The sequence below is a fragment of the Gobio gobio genome (assembly GCF_949357685.1).
Source record: "Gobio gobio genome assembly, chromosome: 4".
NCBI lineage: Eukaryota > Metazoa > Chordata > Actinopteri > Cypriniformes > Gobionidae > Gobio > Gobio gobio.
The window spans coordinates 28,415,982-28,436,966 of NC_137100.1; the positions used below are offsets into that span (position 1 = coordinate 28,415,982).

Genomic DNA, 20,985 nt, shown 5'->3' on the forward strand with positions numbered 1-20,985 from the left:
ACATTTAAGTAGCTTTTTTTAAACCTGCCTTAGAAGAAAACATTACCGGTGTGCATCTTGATACAAAAATGGCATATGTCAGTGCAAGTTGCTTTCAGTTAAAACAGCTCAAACATGCATTTTAGTCTGAGACTTTAATTATTTGAGTTCCAATTCTTTGAGTTGTTGGCTTCTATACTTGTTTTTACTTGTGTATTTTTTCTGCTTTAAATTAAAATGTTTACTATTTGATACCATTTACATACATGTATTATTATAATTAAAATAAAATGGGCTGTAGTGTGATGGACCATGGCATAATAACAGACATGCATTAACATGTTTTTGACTGTTATTGTAACAACTCATCCAGGTCGTGAGGTAGTTTGTAACGCAATCTATTTTAATTGGTAGGCTACAGATGAATATGGTACGATCATATCAAAAATGTATATAAGCAAAATTGTTACAGCAATCCCTGATCTCCCCTCTACAGGGCCATCCCACTATCTCACCTACAGATAGAGAGAAGAGAGTGATAAATCTGTACTCGGAAGGAAGATCCGAGCAGTTAAGCCACTGTACCTGTTCTACATCAGAGCAAAAAGAGCGTCTTTCCCGGTGCGAAGTGAAATACACTGACAGTGTCCCACCCATTTGGATTTCGCCGTTCGTTCTGTGTATTGGAGGCTCCAGGGCTGCTGGGGAGGAGCAAGGCTCGCCTTTATCAGTAAGACAGCGCCGCTGCTCGAGCGCTACACTGACCGTCTGCCGCGCGCAATCACCGTTTGATCGGGACCCGCGAGGAGTCTCTCCGTTATCTCGCCGCGTGCCACTGCAGCAGAAGGGGAAGAGGAACTCCTGAGAGGATCACTTATTTAATCTCCGCTGACCCTTCCTATGAGAAAAACGAGGACTTAACTGACACCTGTCCAGGGAGATACTTAGTAGAAAACCGTTGCGTGTAACTCAGCGGAAGAAAGAAGTTTTAAACGTAGGAACCGTTGGACGTTTGTAACCTTGGAACTCGTAGCTGGTGTTCGGTGATGATGGGACCGTTGCTCGTCTCCATCGCCCTCTGCGTGCACCTCGCTGTCCCGCATCTCGTCAAAGGTGAGTGGCAAAGCGCAGGATCCATGTTTTTTTGTGAGTGATGTTGTTTAACTTTCAATTCCAGAGAGACAAAACAAAATAAGAACTGTTATCATTCAGCATGTCACAGAATGTCCTTAAAAGGCTCGTTTAAAACAAAATGATTACTGTGCTTCTCAAACATGCCCTGAAATTAACCACAGAATGCATGATTAGTTTGCAGTAACTAGCCTATGATCACAAGTCAGATGCGGATATTTGAAATGCCATTCATTATAGGTCATTCTTTTTTTTTCCTTTTTTTTGTCTGTTTTTCTTTTTTGGTCAGATGAAGGTAGTAGGAGACATTATTTACAAGGTATCCCATTGACAGGGTGATATGGCTTTCATGACCATACTCCCACGGTTGTTACATATATGGCAAGCTATTTTAACATTCAATCCTTAAAAACGAACAAGTTTCTGTTTTATAGTATCATTTTATGATTTATTTGAAAGATGATCCAGGTAATCTAGTAGAGACTACCTAGATAACAATTGTTGGTTCCTAGAACGTTTTCGGAACGTTCCCAGAACCGACATCCTAACGTTCTCTATTGGTTAGCCAGGAAAGTTTTCTGTACGTAAATAGAACGCTCCCTGTTGGTTTGGAGAACGTTCCCCTAACCTTCCCAGAATGTTCCCCTAACCTCTTTACTCCGATATAATTTACCCTGCTGTATACATCAGTAATCGTCCAGCGATGCCCGCGTCCCATATGGTATAGGCGGCATGGGGATGAATGGACGTCAATAATCAGTAGCCTACTACAAACCATGTCTTGTTTTGAACTTATTTAATCAATAGAAATAATACAAGCACATAAACCTTCATATGGAGGATTAATACAATTGAATTTATGCATTATAATGTAAGATTTCGTAACTTGTATCACTGACACTGCACCACAACCAGGTTTTATGTTTAAGTGCCAAACAACAATGACTTCAACACAATATGGGGTTTTAAAATATGAGTTGTATTCACAGACATAAAAACATGAATAAACATTACATTAACTGGGATAACATTGCATTAATTTCTTACCACTGAATTAACGGGACGTAGCCTACTTCTCTCTTTTGGTCAGTAATCAAAAACTTCTCAGTTAACATCATGTTGTCTTCAATTACGTGTCAAATCTCTCCGAAATCACACTATTTACACTCGTATATTTATTAATTATAACTTATTATTCAATAAAGATCAATAAACTAATGTTAGTCAGTCGGTAAAAACAAAATGACCGCTAATTTTTTAATTACACGAGTGCGCCTCTTTCTGTGGAAGACATAAGAAAGACAGTAGCGAAATATACAAATAAACCTGTGTATATATTATAAAAAATTCAATCTAAAAATAACCTGCAGGAAACGTTCTGGGAAGGTTCTCTTTAGGTTATAAAATAAAACCTAAAATAACCTGCAGGGAATGTTCTGGGAAAGTTCTCTTTAGATTATAAAATAAACCTAAAAAATAACCTGCAGGGAACATTCTCTTTAGGTGAAATAACCCCCCCCCCAAAAAAAAAAGAATACAAAAACACAACCAATTGAATGTTCCCAAAACGTTCTTATTTGGTTCCCCACTAAAATAACCAACTGGAAACCCTATGGGAACGTTTGGGGAACGTTCTATGTTTACTGGGTAGCTTTTCTTTTCTATTTTTTTTTTCAATTTCACCAATTAGTCCTTACCTATTAAAGGGATAGTTCACCCAAAAAATTGTATCATGTTGTTCAAAAAAGTTTCTATCTTCTGTTGAACACAAAATAAGATATTTTACAGAATACTGTTAACCAGACAATTGACGGGAGCCATTGACATCCATGATAGTAAAAAAAATACTATGAAAAAAAATCAATGGCTACCATCAATTGTCTGGTTAACAACATTATTAAAAATATATATATTGTGTTTAATAGAAGAAAGAAACTCATACAGGTTTGGAACAACATGAGGGTGAGTAAATGATAAACTTGGGTGAACTATCCCTTTAGTAGCCCATCAACAGTACTACTATTCACTATGCTTATTTATTAGTCTACATACTAGTACTTAAATTGACTGACTGCTTTATTGATTGTTTAATTTATAGAGCACAAATAATTTCATCATTAGTTGATGACAGTACTTATTATTTGCTCTTAGTCATTATCCCAAGTTACTAGTGTCTATTCCAGCTTTATGTTTTTGCATGTTAATGCGACTCTAGAATGTAAATACTAGTATGGCTTGAAAAAAGACAGCCAGATGCATAAGTAGGGCCCCGTCCACATCGACTTGTTAAGCTATAAAAACGTAAACATTTTGTATCTTATCAGCGTTTCGTCCAGATGGATCAAGCGTTTTAGGAGCCTGAAGCCGGTATTTTTTTTAATGGTTTCGTGTGTATTATTATTCGTGTGCGATATTTCTTGAGACGAGGGGGAAAAAAAATTGGATAAGGAAATCTCTAGCTTCGTGTGGATGTGGCCTAAATGTAAATCTGGAACAGGTACCAGCTACAGTTTGAATGTTTTTGTCGGTAATAGCTGATGTCTGAATCACAGATCATCACTGAATTAATGATGAATATTTGCAATTTGTTACCAGTTAACCATGGAATATTTACTTGTCAGTATTGAGATGACAAGCAATGGAATAGACACTAGTGATTAAATAATGCTAGTCTCTGTAAGAATAAAGTATGATTATTTGATGAATAGTTACTGTGAAAAACTGCAAAAAAAGGGATACTAGTCAATAATGGATTACTTAAAATAATTAAAATATAAATCCTCGTAAAATGAAATAAAAATACAAAAGTAATTCGAATCACTGTTTAGACAGCTTGCCAGATTACATCAGTATTTTGAGAAATAGCCAAAAGGAGACTGATCAGTTGTCATGCTGGATGGACTAGAGATCCATTTACCAGAGCTCAGTGGATGTATCTCCTTGTTCTTATCGATTTCCAGTCACAGCGAATGTTTTCTTCTTTAGTAGACATGAGAGTGATGCATATCCATTCGGATTCAAATGTCCTGTTATTGTGGGAATGGACAGGTTTCCTGCCTGCTTCTTTTATAGTGAGATTTCAACATTATTCAACACCTGGATTTCAACATTATTCAGAGCAGCCACAACCGCTGTATACCATCTTAAAGAAAATGTTCAATGATGTCATGATCACTCTCATTATAATCATAAAAAAAAAGCGTTTTGGTATGAAATTAGATTTAGGTGGTACTGTGGCATATGTGCTTATTAACTTATTAACTCATACACACTATTTTTAGATGCTTCAAATGTGATTTTGTAGAGCATTCTGACGTTCTAGCAGTAAAAAACAAAAGTCTGAACATCCATATGGCACAAATGTAAAAAGTCTGTGCATTCTAAGGGAAGAAGGGAAATCTTATGGCTTAGTTGTTCTTTCATAGTTTGAGAGACACAGTGGAAGTCCCAGTTTTGTGTCATTAGTAGGGGTGTGACGAGATCTCGCGAGACTAAACTGTGACGAGATTTCTCGTCGAGGTGAAAGCTGTCTCGTGTCATATTGTAATGACGAGTGTGAGGGTGAAGTTAGGATAGAATATGCCAACACTATGTTTACATTACGCCTCCACTCTAGTTTGGCTTTTATAGAAATAAAAACAATTTAATTCAGGAGGATAACAGTCAATTCAATTCCATCAGCTCACCCAACACGAGCTGTTCCGAGTCGTGCATAGTGCACAGCACTGATCACGTGTCGAGAAGACGAGCGCCAGTGTTGCCAAGTCCGCGGTTTTCCCGCGGATTTGGGCTACTTCAACACTGTTGCCGCGGGCTTTTTTTCATGCCCGCTGGTTGAAGCGACCCCAATTATATGATATTTTGCCCCGGGAATGTGAATTTTAGCAGGCAACCCTGCCAAAAAGACACATATTTTACCCCCAAATGCGATTTTTACCGGAGAAACGCGATTGGGCTTGTTTTGGGCTAGTTTTGAATAGCAATTGGGCGGATTTTGTTGTGAAAACCTGGCAACTCTGACGAGCGCTCGCATTGAGCGTGTGTTACAGTGTGTGTTACATGTTGTGAACTGGACCGTGGCGGAGGTTTCGTTGCGCAGCAGACTTATATTTGAAAATGCGCATTCGGCACCTCCAGTAGGAGTAGGCCTACACATGATCGCGAAATTCAAAGTGAAAGTAAACGCGAGCGCGCATTCAAACGCGATTTCAATCCGTTACCGCTGTTTGAAAGCGGCTCCCTGAGGCAAGCGAATATCTCCCAATATAAAGGCTATCTCGTTGTAACCATCTAAGCTCTGTATCATGCTTGAAGAAAAATGTGGTCTCTATATTTGCACTTTGAATATTGAGTACTTTGATTATGGTATTATGGTTATTGTTTGCACTTAATATCTATGATCAGTTTGTGGGAAGGAGTTCAGTTTAGAGGTCAAAAGAAGCTTGTGTGCAGTTCTAAGGTCAGAGGCCAGTCAGTTGAGTTTTTGGCAAAACAGTGCTCGAGTATTGTTGTATTTTACTGCATATTATAATTCATACTCAGAAAGTCGACCTGAAATGACATTCATTACAAGACGATGAATTAAAACATTTCAATAATATATAATAATAGTATTTCATAATTGAGGATTTCTTAAAAATACTATGTAAAAATCTCTTCTCGTCTCGTTCTCGTGAACCCAATCTCGTATCTCGTCTCGTCTCGTGAGATAAGCAATGATGGGAATAACGGCGTTATAAATAACGCCGTTACTAACGGCATTACTTTTTCCAGTAATGAGTAATCTAATTGATTACTCTTCTCATCTTAATAACGCCGTTACCGTTACTGCCAAAAAATGCGGCGCGTTACTATAACTGATGAATTTTTTTTTTCATCAGACCAACTAGATCTCTGAGCGAGTTCTACTGTTCTTCCTTGGTTAGTGGGCAGAGCACGAGACAAGCGCATACATTCTGACGATTGGCTGAGGTAGAGTACAATTTAAATTGTAAGCCAATCAGAGGTAGAGTTGGGCAGGTGTTCGAAAGCACGCATAGTAGTGATGGGCATTCGGCTCTTTTGACTCAGCTCACTGAAAAGAGCCGGCTCTTTTGGCTCACAAACGGCTCTTTAAATGACTTTGAGCAATTGAGCAATTCACCTTATGCGACGTTCACCTAAAAGAGCCGGCTCTTAGAGTCGGCTCATTCGCGAATCGCGAACGACCCATCAAAAGCTCATTCGCGAACGAGTCGATCCATCATCACTAACGGTCATTCGCGAACGACCCATCATTAGTAATGCTCATGAATTGCAAACGACTCATCATAATAACGCATAGTCAGACAGGACAGGACACACAAGAAAAAACAACACAAGCCAGTCAGTCAACGAGAGACAGGTATGGCGACGAGCCCAAATAATCCAAAAGTAGCCTTCTCTAAATGGAAGTATAGACATTACTTTTTCCTTCAAGAAATTAAAGGAACGAATGTAATCGTGAAATGCACATTATGCCCTGGGCAAAAGTGCCTATCCACGTCATTGTCAAGTAATTCAAACTTACTCAAACATCTTTCAACGTTGCATGCTTCCACGAAATTAGTGGCCATGACTACCGAAGGAGAAGTAAGATTGTCAATGGCCAGAGTACGAGATTTATTTTTATGGAGATGTATTTTTTTTTTTTTATGTATTACCTACCTGTTTATATCCTTCGGTATGCTATACATTGCACTTTCCAGTTACATTGAAAGCACCTAAAATTGTTACACTGTTCTACTTGAAGTACAGTATTTTTGCAGTAATTTTTGTTTTATTTGCACTACAAAGAGTGTATATATTTGTTAATTCTTTTTGGTATATTGCTTAACAAGCTTAATTTAATTTTGCCCAGTTGTGGCCTGTTGAGGGGCAATAAATATCAAAAGCTCCAAAACATCTATGGTGTTATTTGCATTGATCCACTATATAAACATAATATCTACATACATGGCATTTGATTGGAGGCTAGTCTCACTTTGTCCCACAGCAAAAAAATTTTTTGATGTGTACATATGTTTCATGTTTCTGTTAATAATGTATTGTATTAAGTGTCCATTTCATTATAATATTCAGATTTATCATAAATAATTGAACATGCACATGTATTTTAAGGTCCGTTAAAGAGGGGTAGAGGTGGGGTCACATTTGAGCATTTAAAATTTAATTTTACTTGAAAGTAACGCAACAGTTACTTTCTTAAGTAACTAGTTACTTTTAAAATTTGTAACTGAGTAACTAATTTAGTTACTTTTTGGAAGAAGTAACTAGTAACTGTAACTAATTACTTTTTAAAAGTAACTTGCCCAACACTGGAGATAAGTGTCTCGTCACACCCCTAGTCATTAGAGGTTTCTTTAATTCCGGAGGAATATAAATAATCGATTGTTGCTACGCAGTATGTCTAAAAAAACGATGTGGATATGTCAGATAATTTGGAAGAATTGAAGAAGAAATGTCTAAGTTCATACTGAAACTCTGAAATGTGAATGCAGACTTTGGTTTTTTGGCAGTTTAGGGCACTGAGATCTCTTCTGAATCTCTAGAGGAGACACATAAGAGATTACTGGGATCTTTTTAGTCTTGAGAAAAACCTGAGAAGCAAAATTCTCAAATATGCTCTCTACTGAATCTCATTGCAGTCTTGGAGAAACATTTTTTTTTTCCTGTCCCTGAGGGGATAAACCTGTTTTCTGAAAGTGTCTACTTGAGGCTGCAAGAGCACTGAAGTATAGTAATGATGAAACGTTCTCACCCTTTTTAGGGGCGATGAATTGTGAATACGTCATCATTTATATGTTCATCAAAAGCAGATGTTGTTGCTTTCTACGTTTGGATGCTGCTAGACATATCAGTCCAAATATTTTTCCTCTGAAAGCTGGTTCCTGGATATGAGAACTAAATATTATGGCCAGCTAACATTTGAACATAAGTTAAGTTTCTGTACCTTTGTTTGTAGCTTCTCAGTCTTCTTGACTTCACAGCTGTGATTTTAAGTATGCTCACCTCTTCCAGTCTAGCTGTGCTAGGAGCTATAATTGTAACTGAGCGTGGCCTCATAGCTTCCTGGTGTCAACTGTGCTTCTGCAGCTTGAAGCTGCAGCCTCCTCCTTGAATAATGGATTGTCAGCTACATACCTCAGGGTGCACTTGTTCCTTGGCTTGGTGAGAGAGTGAAATCATCAGTGGCAGTTCTTCAATTAATCACTGCACATTCAGACGTCACACATTCGACATGCTTCAAGGTGTGATTTGGTGGCATGCCACAATTTCAGTCACATTTTCCTTTGTTACTCAGACAATTAGAAACTTCAGAGTTTATTTTCTATTATAGTCAATGGTAACTAATATATGTTAAGGTAAAGGGAACAGTTTCGGTTTCCATTGACTTACATTGTATGGACAACAAATACAGTGGAGGTCAATGAAAACAATAAAACAACAAAAGAGCCCAAAACACGAAAATGACATGCTTGAACTCAAATAGTTGTCTTTTCTTTTGGAGTATGATCAATGTACAGAGTTGTGGTATAATTTGAAAGCAGTCAAATGGAGCTTTATTTTTCAACTTTCAAAATGAATAAATAAAAAGTTAGACATGCTGAAGTATATTAGAATGGATATGTTTTTTTGCATTATATATTTTTTCATTAACTTAATTATATTATTATCATTTAACCTTAATAGAAAATAAACTCTTGTGTAAGCATTGTTTGAGGTGGACTATCCCCTGTAATTTAACAGGCAAATTTGTTGTTTTTTATGTTAAAATATTTGCGATCACAATTTAATGTAGATTAACGTCCAGTTGTGGAACATTTGTTTTAGCATTCCAACATCTATGGAACCATAAGACAGATGAAATATCTTGCAGTATGTCTCATATTTTTTTCCCACCGTGTGCGAGACTGTGTGGGAGATTTCAGTGGCTGCTTTCATTGATGCATGTAACTGTCGGGGGGCAATTACAAGCAAACACCCTATTCTCAATGTCAGAGGCCACAGCTGCTGGCTTGAGCGAATCGATGCTCCTTAAATATCTCTCGCCTGAAAAGACTTACCCTGTATCGTCTCATGCCATTTTGCAATGTATCAAAATGCTGTGTGGCTGATAAAAAGTAATTTGGTTTGTTAAAGGGGCTCTATGTAAGTTTTTAACTCAACTAAAGCATACAAATACCATAATATGTTTGCAGATATTTAAGAAACATGCTAAGTTAACATACTCGTGTATCTGAAAAAACAATGCTATAGTCAATTATTCTCCTGTGAAAATGTGCGTTCCATGTCGTAACTTCTGTCTTTGTTTTGGTCTGTGTAACACGCCCACTGTCAGTTTATCCAATTGTATTTCGGCAACCCGGGTTGCCAGTTGGCGGCAAACACGGCGTATTTCATTTCAGTTTAGTCCAGTCATGGAAGCAGCCAAACGAAAGGTGTTCGAGTCAGAGAGCGAACTCCTGTCCTAAAAAACCTCGGCATCCATCTAAAAAACTGTATGATAAACGTTATAATAAAAGCATTGCGTCCCCCAGCGTAATGCTACGCAATACGAGAGTACTCTCGAAAAGGAGATTTTATCTCCTTCAGCGACTTACCCTTAGCTGATCTCTGGAAACTTGAAGCCGCCGTAACAGCACTCAGCGGAACCTCGTGCAGCCCTGAGGACGTCGGATTCGGACTTATATTCGCTGTTATATCCTTTTATTTCTGCTACTCCCTAGCAGCTGAGGGCGTCTTTTGTTAACAACAGCCGCAACAAGAGTGCTGATGAGAAACCCTGCGTAATTTAAAAATACTACTGTTTATGTGTGACGAAATGTAGTATTAAGACTTTTTCAGGTGAAAATGTACTTGTGTAAAGCTCAAATCTGTGGGTTATTTATAAAGAGAGCGTCTATTTGAATATTTTATCTGCCGTTTTCGGAGTTGAATATTTTATCTGCCGTTTTCGGAGTTTTAAGATCCAGTCGATCAGCGGGCGCTCATCGCTCGTTAACCCCGCCGAGAGCAGCCTTTCCTCGGCTAGTCCTTCTGACGTCTGCCGCTGGCTCTGATGTCTCTGTAGTGGTTAAACATGAGATATAATTTGTCTTGTGTATATGTAACGGGCGATCTTTGGTCTCATGGATCTATAATTTGTTCCCTGGCAAATCATTTAGTCTGAGGGCAAAGGGAAGTTTCATTACTTTATATTTTTAGGCTATTTAACTTTGCTTTACCGTTGTAGCCTACTAGCGATGACTTTGTATGTTTGACTGAATTGTTTGATTTATTTCTTGTATAGCTTCTTATACCTTTTACTTACACTTTTATAATGGCTATTATTGATCATACATAAACTTACATTTAACAAAAAGAGACTGGGTTGTGTTTTATATAATATTTAATTTCATTACAGTGATAATCATATATGCACACTTGTCTGAACCACATATTAATATGTTTAATATTGTTTTAAATGTAAACAAAAAGAGGCAGGGTTGTGTTTTATGACATATTTAATTTTATTGTAAAAATATACATAGAGATAACCTGCACCTTCTCCACTTTCTGGTCTTGCTACTTGCTTGTCAGTGGTCAGCTGTCAAAAAGGTGCATGACGTAGGGCGTTTTTATCAGAAAAGTTTAACTTTTTTCAACTTGAAAAGACGCGCTGAGCTGCAGAAAAAGACGTCGGCGTTGGCATTTAAAAAAGCGCTCATTACTTTTTTGAAAGCATGGTTTACTCCATAGGATTATAATGTAAAACAGATGCTGGTAGCTTCAAAAAAGACATTGTGTGAACGCAGCTGCTCGCTGCTTTCCATCGTCAGGTGCGCTCGTTCCTGCTGGTGTCGTCAATCTGGCAACCTGCGTGTGCTTCAAGTCTGAGGAGGAGGGGGCCGGGTGAAAAAAACCCGGTCCAATATTTAGAATTTGGATTGCAATACCTAGTTCAACCACTGGGTGTCCATCCTACATAAAGCCCCTTTAAATTGGGCATGAAATAAAATTTTACAATTCATATTTTTATATTTAATATTGTAGTGTTTACTATAACTGATTAATCTGTGCACTTCATTAATTTACCCTTATAATCTTTAATCAAATACGTTAACTTTCCCTCCCCCATCGAAACAACTTCTCTTTTCTTCCTGTCATGTGCTATGGTGCGAGGGCGGGGTTATCGCCCCCTGTCTCGTTTCTGCACAGCCTCTCAAAAACCTGTCACTGATCGTAGCAATATGGTGGTTAGGTACATTTTTCTCGGTGTACACAATACCTTTTTCAGGAAGGACTTGAGGCAAAAAGAGAGAAATATATGAGAAATAAAAATCTTTTTTTATGTAAAAATTACTCAATATAGTCGGACGAACAGCTTGTCGTGACGGCTCGCACTTAGGAATGCAGCGTGTGTGAACGCGCCTACAGCGCGCCCCCCTTATAAGGGAGAGCTGAGAAAAATAGATCGAGTTTTTCTCCACAACTGAGTGCAAACTGGCATTCAAATCTGCCTCCATTTTGTTAGCAACGCCTAACTTCCAACGTTCCAATCAATTCCCGAAGGATGAAATCAAGCCCCGCCCTACATTTGTTCTAATTTCACTCGGATATACGTCACAATAAGGAGAAAAAGACGATCTCAACTTCCGTTTCACGCCGACTTTAAGCTTACCAACTGTCTCAGACGCTTGTTGATGACGGAGCATGTTGCTGTATGTATGTTCTGTGTTGTTGTTTTTAGTTTCATGTGTGTGGACACCTTTTAACCCAAGGTAAAAATGAAACATATAATCACTTTGTGAGAAGTCACAATTTTTACATGTAAAGTTGTAATTATGAGAACTAAATTACAAGAACTAAAGTTGCAGTTCCAAGAAATAAACAATTACCTTTGTGAGATATAATATCACAATTATTAGAACTAATCACAGTTGTGTGGGAAATAATCACAATGTGAAATAAAGTTGCAGTTGTGAGATATCAAAATGAGCAATTACGAGAACTAAAATTGCAGTTTCTAAGAAATAAATTCACAATTACAGGAAATAATCACAATTTTAAGAATAAAGTAAGAATTTTTAAACGTTTACAGAACAAAAGTTGCGATCCCCACATTTGTGAGAAATAAAGTAGAGTAGAGGCTCCGGTCATGAATTTAGGTAGGGCAGATTCTATGTCTTAGTGCTGGTTTATGATAGCCTGGATGCCAGCCGAATTTAGCCCCGCCCACAAATTTTTTTGCTCGGGCAATTCGGTCTGGACTCGCTCCATAGAGGAGTAATTATGCCCGAACAGAAACTGTTCGGACCAATGAAATTGTCAGGGCGGGCTTTAGACGATGATGGACAGATGATCAACAGTAACGTAATCATCCACGTCATCGAAGGCTCTTGGGTTGAATTTGCTCTTATCCTAAACGGAGAACTTGTTCGTATATGCATTCACCTTCACTATTTCTCTCAGAAACGATGATCGTGTTGGTAAGTACTCTGTGTATCCTTAAATTATTTTATTACTGGCAAAGATCGTTTACACTCATCTTTTTCTTGTAACGTTACTTAATCCAGCGTGCGTGCAGACAGGGTTGCCAAGTGTTTTTGCAATGTCGCGCACAATTGCTACTCAAAACTATAGCCCAAAACAATAACTTTCCGGGGGGTTCTCCGGAAAAAAAATGGCGTTTGGTTGGCAAAATATGTTATTTTGGCAAGGTTGCCTGCTAAAATTCGCATTCCTGGGTTTATATAATCACATAATTGGGGTCGCTTCAACCCGCGGACATGGAGAAAAACACGGACTTGGCAACACAGTGCAGCTGAGTTCTGTTGACATTTGACAACTAACGTTACGCGTCGCTCCGTTGCTCTGATTGGTTGTGGGTCTATCCAATTGAGGTCTTTCCTGGCTCAGTTGAAACACGCCCCATAATCAAAACTCAATGGAGCGGTACCAGACTCATATTCTGACTAGAATTGAGTATGGCCACGCCAGGCTAGGTTTATGATAAACATTTTGTAAGCTTTATATTGTAATCATTGAACACATTAGACACACTTTTGGCAGAATTCTAATGTCGTTGCGTTATTCAGCCTGAGGGTGGCACTCTAGTGATGATTGACAGACTTTACACGGCAAATACATAGAATGTTACGTGAGGTAAAGTCATGTGAAAATAAGCGGGGCAGCCAGAAATCTGCCCCAATGGCTCTCTGAGAGGGCGCTGAAGTTAAATTTTTCACCACAGATTTACTTTGGAAAATTGTGGGGCGCTGTAGAGCTGCTCACTTTACTAGTCTAGAAAATCCGAAAAATATATATTTGCTGTAGAACGCTGAACACATTTATAATTTATTATTTATTAAGTGTATAGAGGTCTATGTTTGGATGAATATTTTATACAGATGAGTTGTGGCTGGTCACAATTTCAGCAAATAATTGCAATTATGAGAAATAATTACAATTATGTGAAATAAAGTTGCAACTGGTAGATGTAAGAATTATGAGAACTGCAGTTCCAAGAAATAAAGTTGCATTTGTGAGAAATAAAGTCACAATTATGGAAAAAAACTGCAAATATGTGAAATAAAGTTGGACTTGTGAGATATAAAGCCGCAATTATAAGAAATTAGTCATGTTTGTGAGAAAATCACATTGTGAGAAATGAAATCATAATTTTGAGATTACATCACATTTAGCAAAATTTTTCTTTAAAGTGGAAATGGACTTTCATACCTAATTATAGAGTATAGACGAAGTTTATGAGTGGCTCATCACAATCATTTTTAGAGACAGTAAAACGGTGTAGACATCCTCTACTTAGCCTATATATATCTTTGTACTTGCATTTGTACTTGCATGTATTTTGTGAGTAGTGTATCTGTGCACCACAGTTAAGACATCAAACGCTTTATTTTTCAATATTTATTGCATTATATTTTCTGCTTTGTATTTGGAACACTATCCGTGACAGTGTAATTTTTTCCCAGCTTGAGGACAGGAGTGTGTTTGACAGAGGACCCATGTTGAGAGTGTGAGACAAATTTGTTCTGGTTGGTTGAGCCTGTGGGCCCTTAAGCTCTAGTAGTTCAGGTCTTTATCACGCACACATGAACTGTGCTGTCAGCGTCAGCTGGCCACTTCATTAGAAAGCCTTCTCTGCATGAGTCCTGGATGCTTTATTTATTGTGTGACATTTGTGATTACATTGTGGAAAAATTCAAAGCTAGCACCTTAGAGAAAGGTGTCCTCTGTGGGCTCTCCTTCTAACAAGAGGACCATCATCTGTGTGAAAAAAATAGATTTGCTCATTACATAGGCCTAGTTCAGATGCAAAGCGCAATCAGAATCCTTGTTAAAAATGTAAATGTGACCACAGCATTTTCCCAGAGAGAACATGCAGAGTTGATTGTAATTTTGAGCATTGACGTGTGCTTTTTTATGATGGATTACCAGTTGAATTGTTCTCTTAGTTAAGCAAATGACTTTCCTCCCTTGAGAACAACATGCAGCCGAATTACACAAGTTTACCATCTGATAGGCTCACAAGGCTCATTTTGCAGGTTGCTAGGAGTAGATAGTTTTGTCATTAGTGTTTTTTCTTCCATCACTTTCACTTTCTCTTTAATGACTGTACAGAGGCCATTCCTTTCTAGATCATTGATTCTGATAGGCTCGCAGATCACAATTAATCATGAATGGAGCAACATGGCTGCTCTGGTGAAACAGAACTCAATCTTTCCATAATGACCTTCCGTTCTGAGGAGGTGTCATTGAACTTTAATCATTGCCCTTCTTTTCCTATACGTTGGGTGTAATTGTGGTCATCACTGTCTGGACTGTGCCCATGCAATACAGCTAATAATAAAATATAGATTCATTCTTCACTTGTCTTGACAGACTAATGGCACCGTTGGTGTTTGTTGATGAGCAAGACTTGACCTGTATTATGTCATGGTTGGGCACCTCCATCACAGGAGTTAGATCATGCTAGACTGTGTGAAGGATATTAAGGAGTCAAGATTTGGCTGGTTAGCATGGCCCATTTAGCCCATTTTCTCTACTAATAGTAGCCTTTTATTTCGACAAAGGAATATATATATATATATATATATATATATATATATATATATATATATATATATATATATATATATATATATATATATATATATATATATATATATATATATATATATATATATATATATATATATATATATATATATATATATATATATATATATAGCAATAAAGGTGGGTAAAAAGTGAGAAGGAAAAAGAAAAAGAAAATCATGTGCTTCTGATACAACCTGCACTAGCAGTTGGTATTCAAATGAAAAGGAATATTAATGGATGGCTTTCTTTAAGTATTATTGACCTCCTTGAAGAATTTGAGGAATATGTTGTTTGTGGGGGATGCATGTTTTGGTGTGCCTATGGGGGTATCATCAAATGCCACTGAGAGATTTAGGGCCAGATTTACTAAACGGGGCAAATTAGCGTGAGGGCGCAACTCCAAAAAAGCGCAGATGGGAGTGGAAAGTTCGGCGCGTGATCTACTGATGATGCGCAAATTAAAGAACCCAGACGCAGCCAGATCATTTCCATAATGACCAAAGCTATCTACCAGTTAGCGTCTGGTTTAAGATGTGCTTTTTTGGGGCGGTAAATAATGGCGCAAACAACAGTGAATTGATGAGGTCAAACCTTAGTAAATCACCTCACATGATTCATTTAAATACTCTCCTTTCCTGAAAGGGAAACTTCTACAAATGCATATGCAATAAGGTCAGAAAAACAACTGTCCACACTTTTTCAGCGCAATTTTTTCACTGTGTCTTTAGTAAATCCTGACAATAGTTTATTTAACGGCAAAACCAAGTTTGCACTGGCGCAAGCTGTTAGTAACTGGCCCTTAGAGTTATCTCAATAATGGTAAATATACAAGATGCCCAGATCTGTGGATCTTAAGCCCGGGACACACCAAGCCGACATCAAAGAACAAGCAGCGAGGAAAGCTGACTGTGTTGGCCAAAAAGCTGCACTTGAAAACACTAAAAGGACCAAAGGTGTGTAATATCTGTCTATGTTGCAGGTATCAATAGTATATTTTCATCATTCAAAAAACAAAAGCAGCACTTGCTTACCATTTTGAATATCAATCGTGCTGATCACTTTCTTCATTATTTCTAGTCGGCTCTGTTATTGTTACTGAATGTTATTTTGAAAACATTTGTGCATTCGAATGCTCAGGTAAGATAAATGTAAAAAAAATTAGAACAGCTCTCTGTCTGTATCGTCTTGACTTCTTTGCTCGCTTTCATCACTTTGGCTTTTTTTACTCGTTCACTAAACTGAACAGCCAATCAGAGTTCTCTCTCTCATCGACGGCTTGACGCTGATTCAACATGCTGAATCGCCCCAAAAAACCCAGGCGGCGTCCGACTAGAGCCACCGGTGCAGAAAACACAGAAAAAACTAAGCCAACTTACTCTCAATGTGAGCTTTTTGTAACAATCCAAGATAAATATTAAATAAATAGGGGTTTGCCATGAGATTAACAATATTTTTTTTTGTTTGATTTAGGGAGAACTACATAGTTCAACTCCTTGCATAATGCTTATGAATCTACCATTGTTGTCGAATGAGTTATTGTTGATAATACCCCCCGTGCACACCTTTCCAGAACCCTGGGGATGTTAGCATCTTGAAGAAAATGACCACTTGAAATTGTCCATAAGTGAATTTATTTATTTAAAATGTATAAATGACATAACTAATTATATCATTATATATTTTAAAGTCTTATATAGTCTGCTCAGTTGGTGGTGGGTGAACGGCACGGCACCATTGGCACCTATTAAAGCTCTACTATAGACTCTAACTAAACAAAATACACTTGTTTTTTTGTTGTAGTGCTTGTCACCAGCACATCGTTTATTACACATCAGGCAAATTTATTTTCAGTTCCTTTTGTCATTTTTTACTGGTCTTTCTAACCTATAGTGGATGTAGTGTGTTATCACCGCCTGTGAGTAATAGGACATTCATAATGAGTGATAAATTAGAATAGCAGATGGCAGGAAGGCAAATTAAATGAATATGATGTCACTCCCGAGCAAATAACCCTCTTCTTCTCTGTGGGAAACAAATAATCCTCTTTTAGAACATGGCTACCTCAAGTGGCATTTGTTAACAAGGACCACTGCAGTACTTATACCAATGTGGCCAAAGAGTGATGAGATAGAGGGTGGATTAGATCTGGATTGCTGCATATTTAAACAGTTTATTTAAAGCTGTGCTAAAATTACCTGTGTAGCAGGTTCTCTCTGTGTTCCCCATAGCTCTTTTAAGACATTGGTTTAAAGACTAACATTGATTAAAGCAAAGAGCTTTGCATAGAGCTTATTACTTTCAGATCTGACATCAGCGACCATTAAGTCTATATTTGATTTATTGATTTAAAATGCATGTAGATTACGAAGCTGCACTGCACATACAAAACACCAGGATTGTGCGACATTCAGAACCGAATTGAGAATTCCTTTTAAAATTCAATTTAATTAAAGGGGGGGTCTAATGTTGTTTTATGCATTCTGAATTATTTACACTGTTAAAGAGTTGGATTCATGGCCAAAATTTCAAAAAATGAGTTGGACGTATGACGAGTATTTCTGTGCCAAATACACTCTTTCGGGATTCAAACAAGTTTTTTTCTGAGTATGGCCTTGTATGACATCCTAAAAGGATGGAATTCTTTGTTCGGGTTACGGAAGCCGTCGCCAGCGATGTTATTTTGTGTTTAGACCACTAGGGTGACCATATTTTGATTGCCGAAAACCAGGACACTCAGCCCGGCAATGAGATACTCAAATGATACTCGAAGTTTACTCAAAGATGCCTTATTAATTTCAATACATTTAAAGTATGCCCCCTCTGTATGGATAGAAAATTGTTATATTAGGGCCAGGACAGGACTTAAAAACAGGACATGTCCTGGAAAAAAAGGATGTTTGGTCACCCTATAGACCATGAAATCAACAATGTCACTAAAGAAGTGTGTTTTTGGTTGTGAGGGAAAGATAACCTTGTTCAGCTTCCCAAATAACCCAGCATTAAGAAAACAGATGCAGTTTGTTTTTCCGGAGCAGTTCTGCAATTGTGTTTGTTTGTTCCCGGTCATGAGTTGAAACCGCAGGCGGTGAGTGAAACTGCATCAAATGTCTGTTTTGTTTGCAATCGGCACTTAAGTGCATATATGTTGTGACGCAAGTAGGGGTGTAACGAGACACTTCTCACGAGACGAGACATGAGATTGGGTTCACGAGAACGAGACGAGACAAGATTTTTGTATTTCATCATCCTCAATGATGAAATACATTACCAGAAAAATAGTTTGCAGGTGCATTTTAAATGTTTTAACTCATCATCTTGTAATGAATGTCATTTCAGTTCTACTTTTTGAGTATAAATTATCTATCATATGCAGTAAATGACAACAAGCACTGTAAAGGTTTTGCCAAAAACTCAACTGACTTCTTTCCTGTATGATTGTCTCTTCAGACCTTAGAACTGCACAAGCTTCTTTTGACCTCCTTCCCACAAATTGATCATAGATTTTAAGTGCAAACAATAACCATAATACCTTAATCAAAGTACTCAATATTCAAAGTGCAAATAGAGACCACATTTTTCTTCAAGCATGATACAGAGCTTAGAGATGGTTACAACGAGATAGCTTTTATATTGGGAGATATTTGCGTGTCTAAGGGAACCACTTTCAAACAGCGGTAACATATTGAAATCGCGTTTGAATGCATGCTCCTGTTTATTTTCACTTTCAATTTCGCGATTGTACGTACTCTGAATAGTGAGCGTGGTGCACATTTTAAAATATAAGTCTGATGCTTCTGCTGCGCAAAGAATCATCCGCCACAGTCCAGTCTACTATCATGTAACACATACTTGTAACAAACTCTCATTGCGAGTGCTTCACTAACATGTAACACACACTCATAACACACGCTCAATGTCTTTGCCACAAATTCACCTAAACGTTAAATAGTTACGAATGTCCATGAGAGTGTGTTTTTTTGGACTTGACAAAGCCTTGTTTGAAAGTTGAGAAAAATAGAAAACACTCTTGAACTGGAATTCAAATTCCAGTTCAACTTCTAGTGTGGTTTGACCAATTCCCACACAAAATATTATGAATTAAGAAAGAAAGATTTTATACAGTGCAGTTTCTAATCAGAAGAATGGTGTATTAAAGTGGATGTAGGCTAGTAGAAGATATAATAGCTGACTGCAACCGTATACAGTATCTATGTCAAATTATTTAATGTAAACACCATCTACATAAGGTGATGGGTGTATAACTGGGGGAGGAATTAAGGTCTTAAACATCAGAGAAGATTCAAACATTTCATGTCTATCCAGGTGCCTCATTAGCAAGTAATTTGGAAGTAAACACAGAGGCTTGGCTAGTCTTTGTTCAATACTGGGAGTGGGTGGATTGTTTGGGAATTATTGGCTGAACTCCGGTTTTGGTTCTCTTGGGTTGTTTCATATTTTCCTAATTAGATTAGCTCCATCACTCAAACTCCTTGAAAGAGTCTAGACAGACTATAAGATCTGTCCAAGTTCAGCACTGACTGCAACTATAAGCAATTCTGTACAGATATGCTGTGCTTGGCAGTCGTGATCTCTAAAGTACAGCATATTCCACAAGTACTTTTGGGTATTCACCATCTCGTTCGCCTCAGCAGAGCTATGAATTGCATTATTCAGCCCCTTTACTGACGTGAGGTGTAATACGATTCAGGTGCAGGTATCAGTGTCATTTATCGGGATCTGCATTGAATGAAGGCACTCCAATTACACTAACAGGCCAAGGTTGATGCCCTGACTTGTTTATTGATTATTAGAAAACGGAGGTTTAATTTGATACTCGGATGAAAACCTTCAGCTGATTCTATTCCTCATGCACAGCTGTTTCGTTTAAAAGCACTTGCTGTCTGTCTGATCTCGAGACTTACATCTCTAGTAGTTGGTATGTGATATGGCATTTACCGCTGTATTCTCTGCTCCCAGACACCCGGTGCTCACAGTATGCCATTGTAAGGCATATTAAGTGCATTAACCACAGTCAGTATCTGAGTATTTGTCTCTCTTCCCTTGGTTCTGTTCTCAGAGCCATCATCTTGTGCTCAGTTCAAGACAATTGCTTTCACTTGGCTAGTTCTGGTTTAATTTGATGTCTGAACACCTTTGAATGTATGTGTGTATCTGTCTGTGAAGGTTCAGAGAAGAAGCATGTGTGTATGTGTGCCTGTATTTTTAGACTTTATTGTGCGTGTGTTGTTCATTACCATGCGAGTGCATTTGTGTGTCTACTGTGTGTTAAGCAAGTGGATGTGTTTTCTCATAATGAGGTGCCATGTGTGCCATACTCAAAAAGCTTTGAAAGCTAACCCAGAAATGTCATCACATTAATAAGGGCTTCTTCACAAGCCAGAGAAGCTTTTTCAGAAACTTCTGCAGCACTTTGTGTGACACCATGACTCTCTCCGAACACCTACTCATATTAAACCTATGCACATTCTATGGCTTATTGATAGTCTTGAATATGATTGAAGCTGCATGTTTCACTTTAGTTAGTTAGTTAGTTAGTGTACTTGGTTACTAAAGAGACAACAAGCTTACTTGAGATGAAATATGAGAAAAAATTATGGTAAATAATACTTGTGGGCAAACATTTTTATTGTGTGTAATTTATAATCAAGGTGTAATTTTGTCAAATTATGCAAAAAATGTAAAATAATATGTCATTTTGTTATTTTAATGTAGTATACTAGCTGCTCCTGG

At 37.7% G+C, this 20,985-nt stretch overlaps 1 protein-coding gene across 2 annotated transcripts in view; it reads left to right on the forward strand.

Annotated features, from left to right (window-relative positions):
- The first annotated feature begins 434 nt into the window (after positions 1-434).
- edil3a (EGF-like repeats and discoidin I-like domains 3a) overlaps positions 435-20,985 on the forward strand; it is a 295,097-nt gene continuing 274,546 nt past the window's right edge. The window contains exon 1 of one of the 2 annotated variants that reach the window (XM_079815049.1): positions 435-1,092. In XM_079815049.1, the coding sequence (XP_079671175.1) occupies positions 1,026-1,092 (67 nt within the window). In that variant the 5' untranslated portion in view covers positions 435-1,025. The remainder of the gene's footprint in view (positions 1,093-20,985) is intronic. The other variant, XM_079815050.1, reaches the window with a different exon arrangement.